The 19,843-nt window shown below is 43.6% G+C and overlaps 1 protein-coding gene across 1 annotated transcript in view; it reads right to left on the bottom strand.

Moving 5' to 3' along the window:
* The window catches only part of ELP3 (elongator acetyltransferase complex subunit 3), a 198,767-nt gene that overhangs the window by 102,436 nt on the left and 76,488 nt on the right, over nt 1-19,843 (bottom strand). The window contains exons 8-9 of the mRNA XM_058802830.1: nt 11,890-12,051; nt 2,876-3,002 (exon numbers count right to left, since the gene is read on the bottom strand). Coding sequence (XP_058658813.1) covers nt 2,876-3,002; nt 11,890-12,051 — 289 coding nt within the window. The remainder of the gene's footprint in view (nt 1-2,875; nt 3,003-11,889; nt 12,052-19,843) is intronic.

Here is a 19,843-nt window from a genome sequence, read left to right as displayed (position 1 = left end):
ATTTGCAATTAATTTGCAATTAATCACCTTGCAGAGGAGTTTTTTCCAGCTTGGGATTGTGTTTCCCCAGGGACCGCGGTGCCTCAGAGCCGCGCGAGGCACCAAAATCAATTTCTGCTTCCAGAAATTCAACAAATCTCATTTGGTTTTGGGTTTTTTCCACATTATTTCATATTAAAAAAAATTAATTTTAAATTGTTTGCCCTTAAGGAAGAAATGTGGTAACGGAGAGGGGAGTTTTCCATGGGGAAAAAGGGAGAATTGAGGATTTTAAAAATAAAATAAAATGGGGGGAAAGGGAGAATTGAGGTTTGTAAAATAAAATATTGAAAAAAGGGAGAATTGAAGATTTTAAAATAAAATGGGGGAAATGTGAGAATTGAGGTTTTGTAAAATAAAAAGGGGAAAAATGGGAGAATTGAGGATTTTAAAATAAAATATTGAAAAAAGGGAGAATTGAGGTTTTTTTAAAATAAAATGGGGAAATGTGAGAATTGCGTTTTTTTAAAATGAAATGGGGAAAAAGGGAGAATTGAGGTTTGTAAAATAAAATGGGGATAAATGTGAGAACTGATGTTTTTAAAATAAAATGGGGGAAAATGTGAGAATTGAGGTTTTTAAAATGAAATGGGGAAAAAAGGGAGAATTGAGGTTTTGTAAAATAAAATGGGGGAAATGTGAGAATTGATGTTTTTAAAATAAAAAGGGGAAAAATGTGAGAATTGATGTTTTTAGAATAAAAAGGGGATCAATGTGAGAATGGAGGTTTTTGAAATAAAAAGGGGATCAATGTGAGAACTGATGTTTTTAAAATAAAAAGGGGATCAGTGTGAGAATGGAGATTTGTAAAATAAAATGGGGGAAATGTGAGAACTGATGTTTGTAAAATGGAATGGGGGAAATGTGAGAATTGCGGTTTTTTTAAATGAAATGGGGAAAAAAGGGAGAATTGAGGTTCTTTTAGAATAAAATTGGGAAAATGTGAAAATTGAGGGTTTTTTTAAATAAAATGGGGGAAATGTGAGAATTGCTGTTTTTAAAATATAATGGGGCAAAAAGGGAGAATTGAGGTTTTGTAAAATAAAATGGGGGAAATGTGAGAATTGAGGTTTTTTAAAATAAAATGGGGATAAATGTGAGAACTGATGTTTGTAAAATAAAATGGGGATAGATGGGAGAACTGATGTTTTTAAAATAAAAAGGGGATAAATGTGAGAATTGAGGTTTTGCAAAATAAAATGGGGGAAATGTGAGAATGGAGGTTTTTTAAAATAAATTGGGGAAAAAAGGGAGAATTGAGGTTTTTTTAAAATAAAATGGGGCAAAAATGGGAGAATTGAGGTTTTGTAAAATAAAATGGGGAAATTGGGAGAATTGAGGTTTGTAAAATAAAATATTGAAAAAAGGGAAAATTGAGGTTTTTTTAAAATAAAATGGGGGAAAATGGGAGAATTGATGTTTTTAAAATAAAATGGGGAAAAAAGGGAGAATTGAGGTTTTTTTTTAATAAAAAGGGGATAAATGTGAGAATTGTGTTTTTTAAAATGAAATGGGGATAAATGTGAGAACTGAGGTTTTGTAAAATAAAATGGGGGAAATGTGAGAATTGAGGCTTTTAAAATGAAATGGGGAAAAATGTAAGAATTGAGGTTTCTTTAGAATAAAAAGGGGATCAATGTGAGAATGGAGGTTTTTGAAATGAAATGGGGAAAAAGGGAGAACTGAGTTTTTTTTTAAATAAAAAGGGGATAAATGTGAGAACTGAGGTTTGTAAAATAAAATGGGGATAAATGTGAGAATTGAGGTTTGTAAAATAAAAAGGGGAAAATGTAAGAATTGATGTTTTAGAAATAAAAAGGGGATCAATGTGAGAACTGAGGTTTTTTGAAATAAAATGGGGATAAATGTGAGAACTGAGGGGTTTTTTTAAATAAAAAGGGGATAAATGTGAGAATTGATGTTTTTAGAATAAAATGGGGATAAATGTGAGAATTCATGTTTTTAAAATAAAATGGGGAAAAATGTGAGAATTGATGTTTTGTAAAATAAAATGGGGAAATTGGGAGAATTGAGGTTTGTAAAATAAAATATTGAAAAAAGGGAAAATTGGGGTTTTTTTAAAATAAAATGGGGGAAAATGGGAGAATTGAGGTTTGTAAAATAAAATATTGAAAAAAGGGAAAATTGGGGTTTTTTTAAAATAAAATGGGGGAAAATGGGAGAATTGAGGTTTTGTAAAATAAAATGAGGATCAATGTGAGAACTGATGTTTTTAAAATACAAAGGGGATCAATGTGAGAACAGAGGTTTTTGAAATAAAGAGGTGAAAATGTGAGAACTGATGTTTTTAAAATACAAAGGGGATCAATGTGAGAACGGAGGTTTTGTAAAATACAAAGGGGATCAATGTGAGAACGGAGGTTTTGAAATAAAAAGGGGATCAATGTGAGAACGGAGGTTTTGTAAAATAAAAAGGGGATCAATGTGAGAACGGAGGTTTTGAAATACAAAGGGGATCAATGTGAGAACGGAGGTTTTGTAAAATAAAAAGGGGATCAATGTGAGAATGGAGGTTTTTGAAATAAAAAGGGGATCAATGTGAGAACGGAGGTTTTGTAAAATACAAAGGGGATCAATGTGAGAACGGAGGTTTTGAAATACAAAGGGGATCAATGTGAGAACGGAGGTTTTGTAAAATAAAAAGGGGATCAATGTGAGAATGGAGGTTTTTGAAATAAAAAGGGGATCAATGTGAGAACGGAGTTTTTGAAATAAAAAGGGGATCAATGTGAGAACGGAGTTTTTGTAAAATACAAAGGGGAAAGGCTCTGAAATGAGGAAACCCACGGAAATGACCCGAGGCGGGGGCACTCACGTAGAACTGCTCCACGTCCCGCTCCAGCCCCACGTTGGGCAGGTCGGGCATCGCGTGCGCCACCACCTTGAACCCGGCGTCCTTGGCCAGCTGGAAGGACTCACAGACAGCACGGACTGTGTGGCCCCTGCGGACGGACGGACGGACAGACACCGGTCAGGGGAAAGGGGGGGGAAATGGGGAAAATGGGGGAAAAATGGGGGAAAAGGGGGGAAAAGGGGAAGAAAGGGGGGAAAAAGTAAAGGGAAAAATGGGGGAAAATGGGGGGGAAAAGGGGGGAAAAAAGGAAAAAAAAGGGGAGAAAAAGGGGAAGAAAGGGGGGAAAAATAAAGGCAAAAAAGGGAAGAAAAGGGGGGAAAAAAGGGGAGAAAAAGGGGAAGAAAGGGGGGAAAAAAGGGGAGAAAAAGGGGGGAAATGGGGGAAAAAAGGGGGGAAAAGGGGGGAAAAAAGGAAAAAAAGGGGAGAAAAAGGGGAAGAAAGGGGGGAAAAATAAAGGGGAAGAAAGGGGGGAAAAATAAAGGGGAAAAAAGGGGGAAAATAAAGGAAAAAAAAGGGGAAAAAAAGGGGAAAAAAGGGGAAAAAAGGGGAAAAAGGGGAAAAAGGGGAAAAAAGGGAAAAACGGGGAAGAACAAAGAGGGAAAAAAGGGGGGAAAAGGGAGAAAAAGGGGAAAAAAAGGAAAAAAGGGGAAAAAAGGGGGAAAAAGGGGAAAAAGGAAAAAGAAGGGGAAAAAAGGGGGGAAAAAGGCAAAAAAAAGGAAAAACAAAGGAAAAAACAAATGAAAAAAAGGAAAAAAAGGGGGAAAAAGAGAAAATTAAAGGGAAAAAAGGGAAAGAATGGAAAAAAAAAAAGGAGAAAAAAAAAGAAAAAAGGAAAAAAAAGGAAAAAAAGGGGGCAAGAAAGGGGAAAAAGGGAAAAAAGGAAAAAAGGGGAAAAAAGGGGGAAAAGGGGAAGAACAAAGAGGGGAAAAAAGGGGGGGGAAGGGGGAAAAAGGGAAAAAAAGGAAAAAAGGGGAAAAAGGGGAAAAAAGGGAAAAAAAGGGAGAAAAAAAAGGACAAAAGGGAAAGAAAAAGGGAAAGGAATTTTTGTGCTCTGATGGGATGGTCCCCTTTAGGAGGGGGGGTTTGGGGGGGTTGGAGGTGGCAATGACAAAAATGAGACACACTGGAATTGGGAATTCGGGGGAAGGAGCTGGTCTGGGTTCTGCAGACACAGGAGAAGATGCTGGGATCCAGGCTGGAACTCCAGGGGGAAATAGGAACGGAAAGAGCAGGAAAGGAGAGAAAGGATGGGAAGGAGGGAGAGCGGCCAAAACGCCCAGAATGGCCTCGGGGGGAACGGGAACCTCCCCACAAGGGCTCCGGGGATCAGGTTCTGCCCTCAGGGGAACGGGAACCTCTCCACAAGGGCTCGGGGATCCACGTTCTGCCCTCGGGGGAACGGGAACCTCCCCACAAGGGCTCGGGGATCCACGTTCTGCCCTCGGGGGAACGGGAACCTCCCCACAAGGGCCGGGCTCGGGCTCCAGGTCCTGCCGGGGGAACGGGAACTTCCCCACAAGGGCCGGGCTCCGGGGATCAGGTCCTGCCGGGGGGGAACGGGAACCTCCCCACAAGGGCCGGGCTCCGGGATCCACGTTCTGCCCTCGGGGGGAACGGGAACCTCTCCACAAGGGCTCCGGGATCAGGTTCTGCCCTCGGGGGAACGGGAACCTCCCCACAAGGGCTCCGGGATCCACGTTCTGCCCTCGGGGGGAACGGGAACCTCCCCACAAGGGCTCCGGGATCCACGTTCTGCCCTCGGGGGGAACGGGAACCTCTCCACAAGGGCTCCGGGATCAGGTTCTGTCCTCAGGGGAACGGGAACCTCTCCACAAGGGCCGGGCTCGGGGATCAGGTTCTGCCGCAGGGACAGGAGCCAAATCCCAACCCCAACCCCAATTCCCAATTCCCAATTCCAACTGCAACTCCTCCCAGATGCAACTCCAGTGCCAACTCCCACTTTGGAAAGGGAACTTCCAATTCAATTTCCAATTCCAATCTCAATTCCAATTCCAATTCCAATTCCTCCCCAATCCTCCCTATTGGAATTCCAATTTCATTTCCAATTCCAATTCCTATCTCCAATTTCTAATTCCTCTCAATCCTCCCTATTGGAATTCCAATTCCATTTCCAATTCCAATCTCATTTCCAATTCCTCCCCAATCCTCCCTATTGGGATTCCAATTCCATTTCCAATTCCAATTCCAATTCCAATTCCAATTCCAATTCCTATTTCCAATTTCCAATTCCTCTCAATTCCTCTCTATTGGAATTCCAATTCCATTTCCAGTTCCAATTCCATTTCCAATTCCAATTTCCAATTCCAATTCCATTTCCATTTCCAATTCCAATTTCCAATTCCTCTCAATTCCTCCCTATTGGAATTTCAATTCCAATTCCAATTCCAATCTCAATTCCAATTCCAATTCCAATTCCAATTCCTCTTCCAATTCCAATTCCAATTCCATTTCCAATTCAAATTCCATTTCCAATTCCTCCCCAATCCTCCCTATTGGATTTCCAATTCCAATTCCATTTTCAATTCCAATTCCAATTCCTAGTTCCAATTCCAATTCCTATTTCCAATTTCTAATTCCTCTCAATTCCTCTCTATTGGAATTCCAATTCCAATTCCAATTCCAATTCCACTTCCATTTCCAATTCCAATTCCAATTTCCAATTCCAATTCTTATTTCCAATTTCCAATTCCTCCCCAATCCTCCCTATTGGAATTCCATTTCCATTTCCATTTCCTATTTCCAATTCCTATTTCCAATTCCTCCCCAATCCTCCCTATTGGAATTCCAATTCCAATTCCAATTCCTATTCCAATTCCAATTCCTCTCAATTCCTCCCTATTCCAATTCCAATTCCAATTCCAATTCAATTTCCATTTCCAATCTCAATTCCATTTCCAATTCCAATTCCTATCTCCAATTACTAATTCCTCTCAATTCCTCCCTATTTCAATTCCAATTCCATTTCCAATTCCATTTCCAATTCCAATTCCAATTTCCAATTCCTCCCCAATCCCCCCTATTGGAATTCCAATTCAATTTCCATTTCCAATTTCCAATTCCTCTCAATTCCTCCCTATTGGAATTCCAATTCCATTTCCAATTCCAATCTCATTTCCAATTCCAATTCCAATTCCAATTCCTATTTCCAATTTCCAATTCCTCTCAATTCCTCCCTATTGGAATTCCAATTCCAATTCCAATTCCAATTCCAATCTCAATTCGAATTCCTCCCCAATCCTCCCTATTGGAATTCCAATTCCATTTCAAATCACAATCCCAACTGCAATCCCAATTCCCATTTCCAATTCCAATTCCATTTCCAGTTCCAATTCCAATTCCTCCCTAATGGAATTCCAATTCCCAATTCTAGTTCCATTTCTAATTTCCAATTCCAATTCCATTTCCAATTCCAATTTCCAATTCCTCCCCAATCCTCCCTATTGGAATTCCAATTCCATTTCCAATTCCAATTCCAATTCCATTTCCATTTCCATTTCTAATTCCAATTCCAATTCCAATTCCAATTCCAATTCCATTTCCAATTCCCAATTCCATTTCCAATTCCAATTCCAATTCCATTTCCATTTCTAATTTCCAATTCCAATTCCAAATGGAATTTAAGATTCAAAAAAGGATATTGGGGGAAAAATGGATTTTAAGATTTAAAAATGGATTTTTGGGGAAAAAGTGGATTTAAAAATGGGTATTTGGGGGAAAAATGGATTTTAAGATTTAGAAATGGATTTTTTTGGGAAAAATTGGATTTTAAGATTTTAAAACGGATTTTTTTGGGAAAAATTTGATCTAAAATGGATTTTTTGGGGAAAAAAATGGGGTTTAGGATTTAAAATGGGGATTGGGGGGGAAATGGAATTTAAGATTTAAAAAGGATATTTGGGAAAAATTTGATTTTAAGATTTAAAATTGGATTTAAGGGGGAAAATGGATTTTAAGATTTAAAAATAGATTTTTTTGGGGAAAATGGATTTTAAGATTTAAAAATAGATTTTTTTGGGGAAAATGGATTTTAAGATTTAAAAATAGATTTTTTTGGGAAAAATGGATTTTAAGATTTAAAAATAGATTTTTTTGGGAAAAATGGATTATAAGATTTCAAAATGGGTATTTGGGAAAAAAATGAATTTTAAGATTTTAAGCTTTTTAAATGGATTTTTTTTGGGGGGAAATGGATTTTATTTGGGAAAAAATGAATTTTAAGATTTTAACCTTTTTAAATGGAATTTTTTGGGGGAGAAATGGATTTTATATGGGAAAAAAAATGGGTTTTAAGATTTCAAAATTGATTTTTTTGGGGGAAACTGGATTTTAAGATTTAAAACGGGTATTTGGGGAAAAAATGGAATAAATAAATAAAACCCAAAAGAGATGGAAAATACAGGGAAAGGATGAATTAGTAAAATCAGAAAGAGGTGGAAAATACAGGGAAATAATGGGGAGAATAAAATGGAGTAAAACACAGGGGAAAATGAATAAATAAAAATAAAAAGAGGTGGAAAATACAGGGAAAGAATGGCGATAATAAAATAAAGAGAGTAAGGGAAAAATTAATAAATAAAACCAAAAAGAAGGGGATATTATAGGGAAGAATGGAGACAATAAAATAGAATAAACCACAGGGAAAGAATGAAAAAATAAAAACCAAAAAGAGATGGAAAATACAGGGAAAGAATGGGGATAATAAAATAAAGAGAGTAAGGGAAAAATGAATAAATAAAAATAAAAAGAGATGGAAAATAGAGGGAAAGAATGGAGAAAATAAAATGGAATAAAACACACGGGAAAATGAATAAATAAAAATAAAAAGAGGTGGAAAATACAGAAAAAGAATGGAGAAAATAAAATAAAGAGAGTAAGGGAAAATGAATAAATAAAAATAAAAAGAGATGGAAAATACAGGGAAAGAATGGAGAAAATGAAATGGAATAAAACACAGGGGAAAATGAATAAATAAAAACAAAAATAGGTGGAAAATACAGGGAAAGAATGGGGAGAATAAAATGGAGTAAAACACAGGGGAAAATGAATAAATAAAAATAAAAAGAGGTGGAAAATACAGATGGGATTTCTTGGAATGGTGTCCCTGACCTGGAACGGTGTCCCTGGGATGGAGATCCCACCTGCTGGTGTCCCTGGGATGGAGATCCTACCTCTTGGTGTCCCTGGGATGGAGATCCCACCTGCTGGTGTCCCTGGGATGGAGATCCCACCTGCTGGTGTCCCTGGGATGGAGATCCCACCTGCTCGTGTCCCTGGGATGGAGATCCCACCTGCTGGTGTCCCTGGGATGGAGATCCTACCTGCTCGTGTCCCTGGCCACCTGGAGTGGTGTCTCTGACTTGGAATGGAGCTCCTGACTTGCTGGTGTCCCTGACCCGGGATGGTGTCCCTGACCTGGAATGGAGTCCCTGGGATGGTGTCCCTGGGATGGAGTCCCTGACCTGGGATGGTGTCCCTGACCTGGAATGGTGTCCCTGACCTGTTGGTGTCCCTGACCTGTTGCGATTCCCTGGAATGGTGGCCCTGACTTGCTGGTGTCCCTGGGATGGTGTCCCTGACCTGGAATGGTGTCCCTGGAATGGTGTCCCTGACCTGGGATGGTGTCCCTGACCTGGGATGGTGTCCCTGACCTGGGATGGAGTCCCTGACCTGGGATGGAGTCCCTGACCTGGAATGGTGTCCCTGACCTGGAATGGTGTCCCTGACCTGTTGGTGTCCCTGACCTGTTGGGATTCCCTGGAATGGTGGCCCTGACTTGCTGGTGTCCCTGGGATGGTGTTCCTGACCTGTTGGTGTCCCTGACCTGGGATGGTGTCCCCGGCCAGCTGGGACGGTGTCCCTGATGTGGAATGGAGCCCCTGACCTGTTCATGGCCCTGGATGGAGCCCCTGACCTCCTGGTGTCCCTGACCCGCTGGGATTCCCTGGAATGGCGTCCCTGGCCTGTTGGTGTCCTTGGAATGGTGTCCCTGATGTGGGATGGTGTTTCTGACTCACCGGCATTCCCTGGAATGGTGTCCCTGCCCCGGGATGGTGTCCCTGACCTGTTGGTGTTCCTGCCCTGTTGGTGTCCCTGCCCCGTTGGTGTCCCTGCCCCGGGATGGTGTCCCTGGCCTGCTGGAATGCCCTGCAACGCTGTCCCTCACCTAGGATGGAGACCCTGGGATGGCGTCCCTGGCCTGCTGGTGTCCCTGGCCTGTTGGCATTCCCCAGGATGGTGTCCCTGCCCCAGGATGGTGTCCCTGCCCTGTTGGTGTCCCTGCCCTGTTGGTGTCCCTGCCCTGCTGGTGTCCCTGGCGTGTTGGCATTCCCCAGGATGGTGTCCCTGCCCCAGGATGGTGTCCCTGCCCCAGGATGGTGTCCCTGCCCTGTTGGTGTCCCTGCCCTGCTGGTGTCCCTGGCCTGTTGGCATTCCCCAGGATGGTGTCCCTGCCCTGTTGGTGTCCCTGCCCTGCTGGTGTCCCTGGCCTGTTGGCATTCCCCAGGACGGTGTCCCTGCCCTGGGACGGCGTCCCTTGTTGCGATTGTATCTCAAGAGTTCTGTTACCGTTACATGGCAAGGATTCCGGAGCCTCGCACCTCCTCCATGTTCTCACGGCAGCTCCTCTGAGCACGGCCGGCTCCTCATCCTCACAGCAGCCACCACCTGACCGCAGCTCCCGCCCAGCCACCCTGCCCAGCCGGCTGCAGCGCGGCCTGCGAGCATCAGGCTGCTCCTCATCCTCGGTGGCTGCTGAGCTGCAGCTCTTTGGGGGATGGGATTGCGCTCTGCACCTCCTTCGTTACCCAGCTGCACCCCCGACGTCCCTGGCATGGTGGCCCTGGCCTGCTGGAATGGTGTCCCTGACCCAGGATGGTGTCCCTGACCTGGGATGGTGTCCCTGACCCGGGATGGTGTCCCTGACCTGGAATGGTGTCCCTGACCTGGAATGGTGTCCCTGACCCGGGATGGTGTCCCTGACCCGGGATGGTGTCCCTGACCTGGAATGGTGTCCCTGACCTGGGATGGTGTCCCTGACCTGGAATGGTGTCCCTGACCTGGAATGGTGTCCCTGACCCGGGATGGTGTCCCTGACCCGGGATGGTGTCCCTGACCTGGAATGGTGTCCCTGACCCAGGATGGTGTCCCTGACCTGGGATGGTGTCCCTGACCCGGGACGGTGTCCCTGGCCTGGGATGGTGTCCCTGACCCGGGATGGTGTCCCTGACCTGGGATGGTGTCCCTGACCTGGGATGGTGTCCCTGACCCAGGATGGTGTCCCTGACCCGGGATGGTGTCCCTAACCTGGAATGGTGTCCCTGACCCGGGATGGTGTCCCTGACCCGGGATGGTGTCCCTGACCTGGGATGGTGTCCCTGGCCTGGGATGGAGCCCCTGCCCTGTTAGGTGTCCCTGAGATGGTGTCCCTGGCCTGTTGAGATTCCCCAGAATGGTGTCCCTGACCTGGGATGGAGTCCTTGACCTGGGATGGTGTCCCTGACCTGCTGGTGTCCCTGGCCAGTTGGAATGGATTCCCTGGGACAGTGCCCCTGCCCCGGGACGGTGTCCCTGCCCTGTCCATGGTGTCCCTGGGATGGTGTCCCTGCCCTGTCAGTGGTGTCCCTGCCCCGGGATGGTGTCCCTGCCCTGTCAATGGTGTCCCTGCCCTGTCAGTGGTGTCCCTGCCCCGGGATGGTGTCCCTGCCATGGATTGGTGTCCCTGCCCTGTCCATGGTGTCCCTGCCATGGATTGGTGTCCCTGCCCTGGATTGGTGTCCCTGCCATGGACTGGTGTCCCTCACCTGTTGGTGTCCCTGGCCACGTCCTCGTAGACGCTCTGCACGCCGATCTCCAGCCGCGTGCAGCCGTAGGCCAGCTGGGACGGTGTCCCTGCCCCGGGATGGTGTCCCTGCCCTGTCAGTGGTGTCCCTGCCCTGTCAGTGGTGTCCCTGCCCCGGGATGGTGTCCCTGCCATGGATTGGTGTCCCTGCCCTGTCAGTGGTGTCCCTGCCCTGTCAGTGGTGTCCCTGCCCTGTCAGTGGTGTCCCTGCCCCGGGATGGTGTCCCTGCCATGGATTGGTGTCCCTGCCCTGTCAGTGGTGTCCCTGCCCTGTCCATGGTGTCCCTGCCCTGTCAATGGTGTCCCTGCCCTGTCAGTGGTGTCCCTGCCCTGGATTGGTGTCCCTGCCATGGATTGGTGTCCCTGCCCTGTCAGTGGTGTCCCTGCCCCGGGATGGTGTCCCTGCCCTGTCAGTGGTGTCCCTGCCATGGATTGGTGTCCCTGCCCTGTCCATGGTGTCCCTGCCCTGTCAATGGTGTCCCTGCCCTGTCAATGGTGTCCCTGCCCTGTCAGTGGTGTCCCTGCCCCGGGATGGTGTCCCTGCCATGGATTGGTGTCCCTGCCCTGTCCATGGTGTCCCTGCCCTGTCAGTGGTGTCCCTGCCATGGATTGGTGTCCCTGCCCTGTCAATGGTGTCCCTGCCCTGTCAATGGTGTCCCTGCCCTGTCAATGGTGTCCCTGCCCTGTCAATGGTGTCCCTGCCCTGTCAGTGGTGTCCCTGCCCTGTCAGTGGTGTCCCTGCCCTGGATTGGTGTCCCTGCCCTGTCCATGGTGTCCCTGCCCTGTCCATGGTGTCCCTGCCCTGTCAGTGGTGTCCCTGCCCTGGATTGGTGTCCCTGCCCTGTCCATGGTGTCCCTGCCCTGTCCATGGTGTCCCTGCCCTGTCAGTGGTGTCCCTGCCATGGATTGGTGTCCCTGCCCTGTCAATGGTGTCCCTGCCCCGGGATGGTGTCCCTGCCCTGGATTGGTGTCCCTGCCCTGTCAATGGTGTCCCTGCCCTGTCAATGGTGTCCCTGCCCTGTCCATGGTGTCCCTGCCCTGTCAGTGGTGTCCCTGCCCTGTCAGTGGTGTCCCTGCCCTGGATTGGTGTCCCTGCCCTGTCCATGGTGTCCCTCACCTGTTGGTGTCCCGGGCCACGTCCTCGTAGACGCTCTGCACGCCGATCTCCAGCCGCGTGCAGCCGTAGGCCAGCATGGCGCTCAGGTGCGGCCGCAGGCAATAGTCCGGCCGCGTCTCGATGGTGATGCCCACGCAGCGCGTCCGGCTTCGCTCCGAGTACCTGCGGGGAAAATCCCGTTTCTGCCCCGAATCCGCCGCCTTGGGGTTCTTAGGGATTCCAGGAGGAGTTTCTGGGCTGTTCCGGGTGAGGATTTTGAGGATTAAAGGGGAAAAATTTAAGGTTTATTCTTCTCCGAGTACCCGCGGGGAAAATCCCGTTCCTGCTTAAAACCAACGAGTTTGGGGGTTTAAATGACCTTGGCAGGAGTTTCTGGGCTGCTCCAGGTGAAGGTGTTTAAGAATTATTTTATAATTTTAAGAATTAAAGGTTAAAATTTAACATTTCTTCTTCTTCAAATGCCTGCAGAGAAAAATCCCAGCCCTGGTTGAAATTTAGCAGGTTTGGGTTTTAAGTGACCTCAGGAAGTTTCTGGTGTGTCCCGGTGAGGGTTTTCATGGTTAAAGAGGAAAATTTAACATTTCTTCCTTTCCAGGTACCTGCAGAGAAAAATCCCATCCCTGCTGAAATTCCACCCGTTTGGGGTTGGAAGCGAATTTCAGGAAAAATTTCTGGCATCCTTTTAAGGGTGAAAGGGTGAAGTTGAACCGTGGCTCCTCTCCTGCGTGGAAAAATCCCATTTCTGGTTAAAATCCACCAATTTTGGGTTTGAAGTGAACTGGAGAATAATTTCTGACATCTTTCAGGTGAGGTTTTTAAGGATGAAATATTAAAATTTACCCTTTATTCCTCTCCTGCATGGAAAAATCCCATTTCTGGTTAAAATCCACCAATTTTGGGTTTGAAGTGAATTCAGGAAGAATTTCTGGCATTTCCAGGTGAGGAATTTGAAGGATTAAATATTAAAATTTATCCTTTATTCCTCTCCTGCATGGAAAAATCCCATTCCTGTTTAAAATCCACAAATTTTGAGTTTTAAGTGAATTCAGGAAGAATTTCTGGCATTTCCAGGTGAGGTTTTTAAGCATTAAAAGTGAAATTTCCGGTGCTGTTTTGCTGAAACGATGCACAGAAATTCCCATTAATGCACAGAAATCCCCAATAATGCACAGAAATTCCAATTAATGCACAGAAATTCCCATTAATGCACAGAAATTCCCATTAATGCAACCTGGCCTGTGTTAATTAATTCATTCATTAATTAGGCTGTAATTAATACACTCCTGGGTCACAGAGATTCCATGAAAAATCCCACAAAAATCCCTTTGGGATGAGCAGCTCCCACCTCATTATAATAATTAACGAGATAATTAACGGTGATCACTGTGGGATAATTAACGGTGATCACTGTGGGATAATTAACGGTGATCACTGTGAGATAATTAACGGCGATCAATGAGTGAGATAATTAACGGTGATCAATGGGTGAGATAATTAACGGTGATCACTGTGAGATAATTAATGGTGATCAATGAGTGAGATAATTAACGGTGATCACTGTGGGATAATTAACGGTGATCAATGGGTGAGATAATTAACGGTGATCAATGAGTGAGATAATTAATGGTGATCAATGAGTGAGATAATTAACGGTGATCACTGTGGGATAATTAACGGTGATCACTGTGAGATAATTAATGGTGATCAATGAGTGAGATAATTAACGGTGATCACTGTGGGATAATTAACAGTGATCACTGTGGGATAATTAACGGCGATCAATGAGTGAGATAATTAACGGTGATCACTGTGAGATAATTAACGGTGATCAATGAGTGAGATAATTAACGGTGATCACTGTGAGATAATTAACGGTGATCACTGTGGGATAATTAACGGTGATCACTGTGAGATAATTAACGGTGATCACTGTGGGATAATTAACGGTGATCACTGTGGGATAATTAACGGTGATCAATGGGTGAGATAATTAACGGTGATCACTGTGGGATAATTAACGGTGATCACTGTAAGGTAATTAACGGTGATCACTGTGAGATAATTAACGGTGATCACTGTGAGATAATTAACGGTGATGACTGTGAGATAATTAACGGTGATCAATGAGTGAGATAATTAACGGTGATCACTGTGAGATAATTAATGGCGATCAATGAGTGAGATAATTAACGGTGATCACTGTGGGATAATTAACGGTGATCACTGTGAGATAATTAACGCTGATCACTGTGAGATAATTAACGGTGATCACTGTGGGATAATTAACGGTGATCACTGTGAGATAATTAACGGCGATCAATGAGTGAGATAATTAACGGTGATCAATGGGTGAGATAATTAACGGTGATCACTGTGGGATAATTAACGGTGATCACTGTGGGATAATTAACGGTGATCACTGTAAGGTAATTAACGGTGATCACTGTGAGATAATTAACGGTGATCAATGGGTGAGATAATTAACCGTGATCACTGTGAGATAATTAATGGTGATCAATGAGTGAGATAATTAACGGTGATCACTGTGGGATAATTAACAGTGATCACTGTGGGATAATTAACGGCGATCAATGAGTGAGATAATTAACGGTGATCAATGGGTCAGATAATTAACGGTGATCAATGGGTGAGATAATTAATGGTGATCATTGTGGGATAATTAACGGTAATCACTGTGGGATAATTAACGGTGATCACTGTGAGATAATTAACGGTGATCACTGTGAGATAATTAATGGTGATCACTGTGAGATAATTACGGTGATCACTGTGAGATAATTAACGGTGATCACTGTGGGATAATTAACGGTGATCACTGTGGGATAATTAACGGTGATCACTGTGAGATAATTACGGTGATCACTGTGAGATAATTAACGGTGATCACTGTGGGATAATTAACGGTGATCACTGTGGGATAATTAACGGTGATCAATGGGTGAGATAATTAACGGTGATCAATGAGTGAGATAATTAACGGTAATCAATGGGTGAGATAATTAACGGTGATCACTGTGGGATAATTAACGGTGATCAATGAGTGAGATAATTAACGGTGATCAATGAGTGAGATAATTAACGGTGATCAATGAGTGAGATAATTAACGGTGATCACTGTGGGATAATTAACGGTGATCACTGTGAGATAATTAACGGTGATCACTGTGGGATAATTAACAGTGATCACTGTGAGATAATTACGGTGATCACTGTGAGATAATTAACGGTGATCACTGTGGGATAATTAACGGTGATCACTGTGAGATAATTAACGCTGATCACTGTGAGATAATTAACGGTGATCACTGTGAGATAATTAATAACCCCAAATAACCCCAAATAATCCAAAAAAATCCCAGATAATCCAAAATAATCTGAAATAATCCCAAATAATCCCAAATAACCCCAATAATCCCAAATAATCCCAGATAATCCCAAATTACCCCAAATAATCCAAAATAATCTGAAATAATCCAAAATAATCCCAAATAATCTGAAATAACCCCATATAATCCCACAGAATCCCAAATAATCTGAAATAATCCCAGATAATCCGAAATAATCAGAAATAATCCCAAATAATCTGAAATAATCCCAAATAATCCCGAATAATCTGAAGTAATTCCAAATAATCCCAAATAATCCCAAATAACCCCAGATAATCCCAAATTACCCCAAATAATCCAAAATAATCTGAAATAACCCCAAATAATCCCAGATAACCACAAATAATCCAAAATAATCCCAAATAATCCCAGATAATCCCAAATCATCTGAAATAACCCCAAATAATCTGAAATAATCCCAAAGAACCCCAAAAAATCCCAGATAATCCGAAATAATCCGAAATAATCCCAGATAATCTGAAATAATCTGAGACAATCCGAAATAATCCCAGATAATCCCAAAAAAATCCCAAATAACCCCCAATAATCCCAAATAATCCCAGATAACCCCAAATAATCCCAGATAATCCCAAATAATCCCAGATAATCTCAAATTACCCCAAATAATCCAAAATAATCTGAAATCATCCCAAAAAATCCTAGATAATCAAAAATAATCCCAAATAATCTGAAATAATTCCAGATAACCCCAAATAATCCCAGATAATCCGAAATAATCTGAAATAATCCCAGATGACCACAAATAATCTGAAATAATCCCAAAGAACCCCAAATAATCCCAGATAATAAAAAATAATCTGAAATAATCCCAAATAATCCCAGATAATCCCAAATAATCTGAAGTAATCCCAAATAACCCCAAATAATCCAAAATAATCTGAAATAATCCAAAATAATCCAAAATATTCTGAAATAACCCCAAATAATCCCAGATAATCCCAAATAATCTGAAATAATCCCAAATAACCCCAAATAATCCCAGATAATCTGAAATAATCTGAAATAATCCCAAAAATCCCAGATAACGACAAATACCAGATAATCCCAAATAATCTCAGATAATCCCAAATTACCCCAAATGATCCAAAATAATCTGAAATAATCCCAAAAAATCCAAAACAATCTGAAATAATCCCAAAGAATCCCAGATAATCCAAAATAATCTGAAATAATCCCAAATAATCCCAGATAATCCAAAATAATCCCAGATAATCCCAAATTACCCCAAATAATCCAAAATCATCTGAAATAATCTGAAATAATCCCAGATAATCCCAAATAATCTGAAATTATCTGAAATAATCCCAAATAACCCCAAATAATCTGAAATTATCTGAAATAATCCCAAATAATCTGAAATTATCTGAAATAATCCCAAATAATCTGAAATAATCCCAAATAATCTGAAATAATCCCAGATAATCCCAAATAATCTGAAATAATCCCAAATAACCCCAAATAATCTGAAATTATCTGAAATAATCCCAAATAATCTGAAATAATCCCAAATAATCTGAAATAATCCCAGATAATCCCAAATAATCTGAAATAATCCCAGATAATCCCAGATAATTGGGAGGCCGGATCTGAACGCCCCAAACTTGGGAAGAGGGATCTGAAGCTCCGGAGGCACCAAAAATTGGGGAAAACAGAAACAACTCGGGAGGGATCAGAACCGACCCAGGCACCCCAAAAATCCAAACGTGGATTGGAACCGACCCAGGCAGCCCAAAATTGCAAACGTGGATTGAGACCAAGCCATGCACCCCAAAATTGCAAACGTGGATTGAAACTGACCCAGGCACCCCAAAAATCCAAACGTGGATTGGAACCGACCCAGGCACCCCAAAATTGCAAACGTGGATTGGAACCGACCCAGGCACCCCAAAAATCCAAACGTGGATTGGAACCGACCCAGGCACCCCAAAATTGCAAACGTGGATGGAAACCAACCCAGGCACCCCAAAATTGCAAATGTGGATCAGAACCGACCCAGGCACCCCAAAAATCCAAACGTGGATCGAGACGGACCCAGGCACCCCAAAATTGCAAATGTGGATGGAAACTGACCCAGGCACCCCACAAATGCAAACGTGGATTGAAACCAACCCAGGCACCCCAAAATTGCAAACGTGGATTGGAACCGACCCAGGCACCCCAAAATTGCAAACGTGGATTGAAACCAACCCAGGCACCCCAAAATTGCAAATGTGGATGGAAACCGACCCAGGCACCCCAAAATTGCAAACGTGGATCGAGATGGACCCAGGCACCCCAAAATTGCAAACGTGGATGGAAACCGACCCAGGCACCCCAAAATTGCAAACGTGGATTGAAACCAACCCAGGCACCCCAAAATTGCAAACGTGGATCAGAACCGACCCAGGCACCCCAAAATTGCAAACGTGGATTGAAACCAACCCAGGCACCCCAAAAATGCAAACGTGGATCAGAACCGACCCAGGCACCCCAAAATTGCAAACGTGGATTGAAACCAACCCAGGCACCCCAAAATTGCAAACGTGGATCAGAACCGACCCAGGCACCCCAAAATTGAAAACGTGGATTGAAACTGACCCAGGCACCCCAAAATTGCAAACGTGGATTGAGACCAAGCCATGCACCCAAAAACTGGGAGAGAATTATCGAAAGCAACTCAGGCACCATAAAAACTTGGAAAGAAGGATCGGAACCAACTCAGGCACCCCAAAAACTGGAAAGAAGGATCTGAACCCCACAAAATTGCAAAAAAGGATCTGAACCAACTCAGCCACCCCATAAAATTGGAAAAAAGGATCTAAACCAAATCAGGCAACCCCAAAAATTGGAAAGAAGCATCTGAACCCCAAAAAGTTGGAAAGAAGGATCCAAACCAGCACATCCAGCCCATAGAATTGGAAAGAAGGATCCAAACCAACTCAGGCACCCCAAAAACTGGAAAGAAGGATCGGAACCAAATCAGGCAACCCAAAAATTGGAAAGAAGGATCTGAACCCCAAAAAGTTGGAAAGAAGGATCCAAACCAGCACATCCAGCCCATAGAATTGGAAAGAAGGATCCAAACCAACTCACCCACCCTAAAAAATTGGAAAGCAGGATCTAAGACAAGTCAGGCACCTCAAAAACTGGAAAGCAGGATCTAAACCCCATAAAATTGGAAAGAAAGATCTAAATCAACACAGCCACCCCATAAAATTGGACAGAAGCATCTAAAACAAATCAGTCACCCCAAAAATTGGAAAGAAGGATCTAAACCAACTGAGCCACTCTAAAACTTTGGAAAGAATTATCTAAAGCAACTCAGGCACCCCAAAAATAGCAAAGAAGGATCTAAAACAACTCACTCACCCCAAAAACTTGGAGAGAATTATCGAAAGCAACTCAGGCACCATAAAAAATTGGAAAGAAGGATTGGAACCAACTCAGCCACCCCAAAAACTGGAAAGAAGGATCTAAAGCAACCGAGTCACCCTAAAAAATTGGAAAGAAGGATCTGAACCCCACAAAATTGCAAAAAGGGATCTGAACCAACTCAGCAACCATAAAAAATGGGAAAGAAGGATTGGAACCAACTCAGGCACCCCAAAAATTGGACAGAAGGATCTAAACCCCAAAAAGTTGGAAAGAAAGATCCAAACCAGCCCATCCAGCCCATAAAAGTGGAAAGAAGGAACCAAACCAACTCAGTCACCCTAAAAAATTGGAAAGCAGGATCTGAAACAAGTCAGGCACCCTAAAAAATTGGAAAGGATCCAAACCAACTCAGCCACTCCAAAAATTTGGAAAGAATTATCTAAAGCAACTCAGCCACCCAAAAATTGCAAAGAAGGCTCCAAACCAACTCAGCCACCTCAAAAACTTGGAAAGTTCCTGGTCTTCACTTGGGGAAGAGCAAAGCCTGGGAAGATCCAGCACCTCAAACAGGTTTAAAATGTCACAAATAAACCATTTTGGTGCCCACAACCGTGGGTGTCACACAGGGACACTGCTCAGGGACATCCCCAAATGCAGAATTAAGCCCCAAAATGACCCCACAGGTTTCTGAAGGGAAAATTGTCACTGTAACCCACATATAACACATCCCCAGCCATTGCTGAAATTGCCTCCCTGATCCTGATCTTTACCACCTCTGCTTCACCACAGAATTCCAGAGAGGAAAATCAAAAATTTTAATCAGGAATCCTGGGCCAGGAAAGTTCCCAGGGAAAAGCAAGGATTGGGAAGATCCAGCACCTCAAACAGGTTTAAAATGTCACAAATAAACCCTTTTTGGTGCCCTTCATTTCCAAGGAGTCCTGTGGGAAGACTGGAATGTTTGGAGGGAAAAATCAAGAATTTTAATCAGGAATCCTGGGCCAGGAAAGTTCCCAGGGAAAAGCAAAGATTGGCACCATCCATCACCTCAAACAGGTTTAAAATGTCACAAATAAACCCTTTTTGGTGCCCACAACTGTGAGTGTCACACAGGGACATCCAGAAATGCAGAATTAAGCCCCAAAATGACCCCACAGGTTTCTGAAGGGAAA

Source organism: Ammospiza caudacuta, chromosome 3 (assembly GCF_027887145.1).
Source record: "Ammospiza caudacuta isolate bAmmCau1 chromosome 3, bAmmCau1.pri, whole genome shotgun sequence".
Taxonomy (NCBI): Eukaryota; Metazoa; Chordata; class Aves; order Passeriformes; family Passerellidae; genus Ammospiza; species Ammospiza caudacuta.
Note: the sequence above shows the minus strand (reverse complement) of the source record. Positions and strands in the feature narration are given on the sequence as shown.